The sequence below is a fragment of the Microtus ochrogaster genome, chromosome 1 (genome assembly GCF_000317375.1).
Source record: "Microtus ochrogaster isolate Prairie Vole_2 chromosome 1, MicOch1.0, whole genome shotgun sequence".
Lineage (NCBI taxonomy): Eukaryota > Metazoa > Chordata > Mammalia > Rodentia > Cricetidae > Microtus > Microtus ochrogaster.
The window spans coordinates 90,867,252-90,875,394 of NC_022009.1; the positions used below are offsets into that span (position 1 = coordinate 90,867,252).

General features: G+C 44.4%; 1 protein-coding gene across 2 annotated transcripts in view; it reads left to right on the forward strand.

Moving 5' to 3' along the window:
• Positions 1–8,143, forward strand: part of Pld1 (phospholipase D1) — a 186,775-nt gene that overhangs the window by 156,279 nt on the left and 22,353 nt on the right. For both annotated transcript variants that reach the window (XM_005343906.2, XM_013347951.2), the window contains one exon: positions 3,878–4,031. In XM_005343906.2, the coding sequence (XP_005343963.1) occupies positions 3,878–4,031 (154 nt within the window). The remainder of the gene's footprint in view (positions 1–3,877; positions 4,032–8,143) is intronic.

The window sequence follows — 8,143 nt, forward strand, 5'->3', positions numbered from 1 at the left end:
CTTCTTATTAGCTCTTATGACTTATATTAACCATTATTCTTATCTATTTAGCCATATGGCTTGGTACCTTTTTCAGCTGGCAGATCACATCCTGCTTCCTCGGTGGTCTGCGCAGGACTGGGAGGAATCAACTTCCTCCTTACCAGAATTCTCCTGTTCTCATTGCATCATTTCTACTTCCTGTTTGGTTTTCCTGCCTATACTTCCTGCCTGGTCAACCAGCATTTATTTGAAACATGATTGACAGAATATAGACAATTCTCCCACATCAGCCAGAAGGTAGATGGGTTAACTTAAGAATAGTTGGCAAGAAACAAGCCAAGCTAAGGCCAGGTGTTTATAAGAAAGAATAATATCCACGTGTGATTTATTTGGAAGCTGGGTTGCATACCCTCCAAAAGAACTAAGAGTAAACGCAAAGAATAAAAAGCAAATATTTTGGCTCCCAGCATGGGGCCAGAGTAGAAGAAAATCCAACACTAGCTAGTGAGCCTGCTCCAGAAATCACCATTTCTACCTACCGGACACCGGATCACAGGTGGACCGTCATGCCTGCCCAACATTTACCTGGGTTCTGGGGACATGAACTGAGTCCTCATTTTATCACAGCCTATGTCCCAAGCCACACATGTTCAGCAAGGCAATAATGGAAAACAGAAAAAATAGAGGAGATTCTTCAATGTGGCCATCTTGGGAAAAGAGGGTAAAGAGACCCAGTGAAGCCCCCACGTTTGTCTTCAGGATTCTTCACTAAGACTGTGAGGTTTGAATGGAGAGCTAAAATTATGGCCATCTGAGCAGTGCTTTCCATGGTGCCAGTGCAGTCCTGCCCAGCACGAACCCATCACTGTGGGCTTCACTCTCATGCTGTGAAACCTCTTGCCAGGAGACAGGTTCCTGTCTGCCCCATTCTTTTTTTTTTTCTCCCAGCATGGGATTTCTGGGGGGGAATTCCCATTTCTTTGGCATCCATTGTTTCTCCAGTCTAGTACTCAGGGTGAGAGACACAAAATCTTGCATTCCTGCCAGGCCTGTTTCCCTGGCTTGTACAGACAGCACCTACTCCTGTCTCTAACATTTCCGCCCACAATGCCAGGAGTGTACTCCCGCCCTCGGGAGTCCAGGGCTGCTGCAATGGGATGGATGGATTCGGGGATAATGGATACATATGTGGGGGCTCCAGTCTGGCTCCCACCCACAGGGTTCTGATCTTGGCTAGAGAAGCACCCCAATCCTGCAGACCCAGTCCCTGAGTGGTCTCTGCTTAGGGCAGTCTCGAAGAGAGTGAAGTTCCAAAGAAACACAGGGAGTTCCCTTCATGCACCTAGGAAGGAATGCTTAAGCTAGACAGAGGGATACAAATACCACATTCCAGCAAATTTTCCCCACCTGCAGCCCTGGTCGCACCAACACAACTGGCTAAAGATCTGAGCAAGTACAACAACTAAGGCGGAAAGAGGAGGGTTCCACACCTGCACAAAGAGCTGCAGGCCACTAAGGAATGCCGATGGTGGGAGAAAGAGTCCCAAGGGTTGGAGCCCCCAGTTAATTACCCAGAACCAAAGGATGCATTCAAGTCACACTAAATGGACTAGGCACTATCATTGTATAACAGTATCATTATTGTTACATTTATGTGCATCTATAACAGTTAAAAAGAGGACATAAATTTGAGAAAAGACAATAAGGGGCAGGGAAGGGCTGGAAGAAGAAAGGAGAAGAGGGGAAATCATGTGATTATATTTTAACTGAAAAAAGCTGGCAAACCTCATGGTGTAATGCTAAAGCTAATTAGTGCACATACATGACTTTCCATGACCCACATTAATCTATTGTGAGCAATTAGGCAATAAGAAAGTGTAAACCGCTTTTGGGTGGGTTACTTAGTCTAGGGGTTGTAACCCACCCTGCAGTTCAGTTATTCCAGGATCCCGGAGAGGCACTATCTGGAAGATATGAGCTGAGAGAGAGGAATGAGGCTATGCTAAGTTTGTCAGAGCCCCCATTTATTAGAGATGGGGTACAGCTTATATAGGGCAAGGAGTTGGGGGGTGGGCACAGGGGCCTGGACTCTTGCCGCATAGTTCATATTGATCACGTGGTTCTCATTGACCAACGGCTCCTGACAAGAAAGAGTGCACAGTACACATCTGAAATAAAAGACTCATCCTTGCCAAGGGGAAGTCAACATCCTTGGGGAATTGAGGTTTTATCTCTAGACCAGGCTGGCCTCGAACTCACAGAGGTCTGTCTGCTTCTGCCTCCGGAGTGCTGCGATTAAAAGCCTATGGCACTGGCACTACTGCCCCAACTGAGGTTTCAAAATAGAGGGACGGTGATACCAAGGCTACAGCCTGCCATGCAAGCGGAGGTGCAGAGCTGCAGGGATGGAGGGCAGACTGTAACTCAGATTAGCCACTGACTGGGAATGCACACCTGGCATTTAACAGTCCTTGTGCAACCTGAAGACTAGAAAGACTGTTCTGGTTTTTGTTTTTTTAAAACAAGAACAAAAATCCAACTTCTGTACTGAGTCAGTTGATGTGCCGGTTTTCTCTGAACTCTCCTTCACCAGTCGGTTAGCCAGCTTCCTTTGAGATGCAGATAGAAACCGGAAGTGTGTGAAACAATAAGGATACATTGTTTCATAAACAAGAACGCTTCAGCATTAACTAGTTTAGAGTCTCCGGATTTTGTTGTAACAGGCTTTCTTGGACTGCCACCCCCCCCAAATTATAACATGGAGATTTAATATTAATTATGAATGTTCAGCCTTATGCTTGTCCCACTAGTTCTTATATCTTAATTTAATCTGTTTCTCTTCATCTTTGTTTTTGTCTCTGGGCCTTTTACCTTTCTTTCCTTCTGTGTGTCCTACTCTGTGTCTGGCTGCCTGGCGACTGCCTGGCTAGCCCTACCCATCTCCCTCGCTTTCTCCCTCATTCTTTCCTTTCTTCTCTTGTCTCTCCTCTCTTTTCTCTCTGTCTACCACCACCACCCAGCCCTAGCTATTGGCCATTCAGCCTTTTTTTTTCTGGCCAATCAGGTGCTGCTTAGTCAGGCAAGGTAAAACAGCAACACATCTTTACATAGTTAAACAAATGTAACGCATCTTTTCCTAGTTAAAGGTTTTTGTTTTTTGTTTTTGTTTTTTCTTGAGACAGGGTTTCTCTGTAGCTTTGGAGCCTCTCTGGGAACTAGCTCTTGTAGACCAGGTTGGCCTTAAAACTCACAGAGATCTGCCAGCCTCTGTCTCCCAAGCGCCGAGATTAAAGGCGTGCACCACCACCACCCAGCTCCTAGTTAAAGTTTTATTCCACAATATTTTGTAGGGATTTTTAAATAATTATTTTCATTTATGTGTCCCTGGAGCCGGAAGAAGGCGTCAGGTCCTCTGAATCTAGAGTTACAGAATGTTCTGAGCCACTTGACATGGGTGCTGGGAATGAACTTGGTCCCCAGCAAGAGCAGGAAACATCAGTATCTGCTGAGCCATCTCTCAAACCTGTGAGCATTCTTGTCGGCTCAGCCCTCATGTTAGAAAGATGGCTGTGGATGAATCTTCTAACATCAACATCCAAAGGATGGAAGAGATGGTATAAAGTTCTACTTTCTCAGAAGCCCCTTGGAAGCTTCACGTTGTCTGGAACCATGCCAGGCCGTCTCCTAATCTACTCACTGATAAAGATGGTAACATGATTCTAGGTTGCTTTAGAATGACCAAAGGTCTTGCTTGGGCTAATCCTGAGGTGGCCTCTACCTCCCTAAACAACATCTTTGACAAAATTGGGGTGTTGAGAGTCAGGAAGCATGGGGAAGGGTTGGCCATTGGCAGTGGCTGTTAGAAGTTGTCCACTTCTGTTGTTTCTCTGTTTAGGTTCTGCCAACATCAACGACCGGAGCATGCTGGGGAAGCGAGACAGTGAGATGGCTGTTATAGTGGAGGACACAGAGACGGTGCCCTCAGTCATGGATGGGAAAGAATACCAAGCTGGCTGCTTCGCCCGGGGACTTCGGCTGCAGTGCTTCAGGTGACCCCACAGAGCCACACTTCTGCTATTAGTCCCACAGCCACAGTGGGGCTCAGGGTGACCTCTCCCTTGGCACTTCTGCCATGCCAGATTCTTTTTATCTAGAACAATGTGTCTCAGAGTGGAGGATATACACAGTAGTACAGAAATGATTCTAAATATACACACATGTTTTAATAGCCTGTCATCTTTATGCATAATAGCACAAACTACCATTTAAAATGTAATCAATTGAAGGTCAGGCCAGATTGAACCATCTAGGTAGGATTTGTTTAAGTTTTTAAAAGTAGCTTCATATTTTTTTGTTTGTTTGTTTGTTTTTGTTTTTTTCAAGACAGGGTTTCTCTGTGAAACAGTTCTGGTTGTCCTGGAACTCACTCTGTAGACCAGGCTGGCCTCAAACTCACAGAGATCACCTGCCTCTGCCTCTAAAGTGCTGGGATTAAAGGTGTGCATCACCACCACCTGGAGCTTCACTTTTAAAAACCTAAATAAACAGGTCCTTCTGCAGGTAAAGGCACTCCCCACCTAGCCTGAAGACCTGAGTTCAAACCCCTCAGCTCACAAGGAGAAGAGAGAATCTTTGATTTGTCACTCACACGTGGGGACCACATGGCAAAATAGAGACCCAGTTTCCACAAGTTGTCTGCTGACCTCCACCACAGGCACTGTGACATCAATATCTCCAGGCACACAAAATGGATTGCAAGGGTAGCATAAGCATTGCTAAGAGTATCCTAGTGGTTGCTGGCATCAGATGTAAGTGCGAACACTACATTTCCACAGTTTAAAGAGATTCCAGACAGGAGATATTTCTGCCCTTCCTCAAGACAGACAGGCCACTGAGGGCTATGACACAGGGACTGTGTGACCCTATGGGAGTCAGTGCTGATGTTGGCGCTGGCTCAGGTTCACTGCCCCAGCCCCTTTAGTCTGTTATCAACAGCGATCCTCCTGAGCCTTCTAGATCACATCCCCTCTTTGCTCCCCACCATCTAGCTCCTTACCACACAACTAATCCAGAAGCAGGGGAAACTTTCCCAGATCCACATGGTCTGTTAACACCTTACCCCTCTCCCAGCTATAGAACCTGTTAGGAGGTCCTTATTATTCCAGAGTTGCCCTTGCTGTGATGTCATTTCATTTGTGACCTATAGGGTCACGTACTGTGACTTCCTGGGGGAGGGACATACTGTGACTTCCTGGGGGAGGGACATACTGTGACTTCCTGGGGGAGGGACATACTGTGACTTCCTGGGGGAGGGACATACTATGAATTCCTGGGTGAGGGATGTGACTGCTTGGGGGAGGCACAGCTTTCATCTTTCGTGTGTTAATGGTCCATTTGGAAACTGAGTCACACACAAAAGGACTTGTATTAGGTACTGCACTCCTTATCAATACAGTGGCCATCTTGACAGCCATCTTCCTTCTTCCTTCAGTTCTGGCAGACTTGGCTCCCCAGATAAAGCCTCATTACAGACAAATCCATTCTTTGCTTTCAATTCAAAGAACTCAGCAGAGGCATGCCTCAAGATACGTCAATACCTTTCCACTGCTTTTACTGTGGATTTGTCACCTTTATTACTAATTGTTTGACCCAGTGAGAATTCTTTCAAACCACTGGCATTACAGAAAAGTGTTGCTGATTCTTTTTGTTTAGCAGGGGAGAATTTAAAATTAGTGCCCTGCTAATCACCTCCACTGACTTCCTACTATAGCATACACAGGGAAATAATTATTTCACTTTTTAAGCTGAAAATGTATGTCATGTCCTTTCTGTCGTGGGCGAACCAAAGTATTCTCTTTAGAGTGACGGGCTTCTTTATGTTTTTAAGCATATACTAATCATAGAGGGACAGGATTCTGCTTTACAACCCATCTTTCCCTTGTAGAAATTTAGCAAATATAAAAAACCAATAAGAAGGTAAATTCATTTGTAATTCCACCATCCAGTGCCAACATTTTTTTAAACTTTATTTTTAAATTGATGCATAAATTGCAAAGATTTGTGGAGTGCTGTGTGATGTGTTTGTATATGTGTTCATTGAGTAATATCTAGATCAGTGTGAGGATCACTTAGATGTTTTACTGCATGTTTAGGAGGTGCCGTGGTGCCCACGTGGAGATCAGAGGACAGCTTCGGGCAGTTAGTTCTCTCCACCCTCCTTGCTGAGGCAGGGGTCTCTATTGTCTCTGCCTTGGTGAATGCTCCAGACCAGCTGGCCTGTGAGCTTCTGGGAGACTCCCCATGTCACTGTCAGAGTGCTGGGATTAAAGACGTGTACCACTGCCTCGGGCTTGCTCAGTGGGTTTTAGAAATCCAGTTCAGGTCCACAGGCTTGCATGGCAAGTCCTTTCCGCATGAACCATCTCTCCAGCCTGCGCATGTGTATCTACTCAAGCCTTGGACCTTTCTTTCTGAGGAGACCATTCCAAACCATTTCTCCAAGCTTCTGGGAACTGTATAGTCTACCACCATCCAAAGTGTCCCGTGAACCATACCAGAACTTGTTACTCAGTCTACAATGACTTAGTTCCCATTGACCGACCAGGTTTCCGGCCCCTTCCTTGTTGCCCCAGCACTGGTAACCATCATTCTACTCTCTAACATCTATGAGGTCTTGCCCACGTTCCATCTACAAGGTCAAACCATCTCTGTCTTTCAAATCCTGGCTTATTCCTTGATGATCACTAGCTCCATCCCTGTTGCCATAAATGATAGAATTTTTTATATGTGATTGAACAACATTAATATGTATGGATGAGCCACATTTCCTTTATTCCCTCATCAGTTGATGGACACTGAGTTTGTTCCTGCATAACACCATGGGGGTGCAGTTGTCCCTGACATACTGGAATAATCTCTCTGGAGATAACAGGGCTCTCCATTTAATCATCTGATGAACCCCAGGATGGGCTCTCCCCCCTAGCAATGTAGTCAGGGTTTGCTCTCCACAGCTCACAGTGTGCTAACAATTTTCAAAGTTGGCATCTAGCATTTTACTTCTCCCTCACACATGTATGAATATATATTGCATCTATTTTTTCAATTAAAAAAACCCCAAATTTGAATCTTGCGGGTCCTGAATATTCTTAACTTCTAAAGATTGTGTGTGCATACATACGTGCATGCACATGAATGTGAAAGCCAGAGCATAACTTGTACGAGTTTCACGTTGAGGGTCCTGAAGATCAAATTCAGGTCTTCTGACTTGGAGGCAGTCAACTTTGCCCACTGAGTCATTAGGCCAGCCCGTGAATATTCTCTTTTCTTTGCTTGTTTTTCCTTTTGTTTTCCTTTCTCTTTCATCTTTTTTCTCCTTCTTTTTGTTTTTTGATTTTTTTTTTTTTGAGACAAGGTTTCTCTGTGTAACAGCCCTAGTTGTCCTGGAACTCACTCTGTAGACCAGGCTGGCCTTGAACTCACAGAGATCCACCTGCCTCTGCCTCTGCCTCCCAAGTGCTGGGATTCATGCCTGGCCCCTGAATAGTCTTTCTTATTTAAATGCTGCAATGCTTTCCATGTCAGTGTTGTTCTGTAGCATTTTAATGATTGCATCATACTTCATGTGTGTCTGCCGAAGTTCCTTAAAAATATGCTTCTGTGTTTGATACAGCTTTCTTGCTGATGTAAAAATGGTAGGCATTTTTGTTTGTTTGCTTATTTCTTATGTGAGCAAGAACAGTGCCAATTCTTCTCGGTCAAAGGAAGCTGCATCTGCCCCCAGATTTCTTCTTAGGTCGCTAACAATTTAACGGGCTCGTTCCTTCTATTTCTTCAGTGTCTCTTACAGTAGTTAATCTTTGCCAATTTTTAATTTCAATATTTGTGATTTTTAAGATTTTTTTAAAAATGTGTTTATTAGTCAAGAATACTTGCTCTTTTGTGAGTTTGCCTGGCCTTTTCATGTTCTTTGCCCATTTTCCTGGAATGTTTAACTTTCTTTTAATGACTGCTTATTTTGTTGAATATGATTGAACAATTTTTATTCTATTAAGAGTGAAATTATTCAGGTATTATTAACCAAATTTATTATTTTTTCTTTGACCTTTTTGCTGAATACACACACACACACACACACACACACACACACACACACACAGTCTCA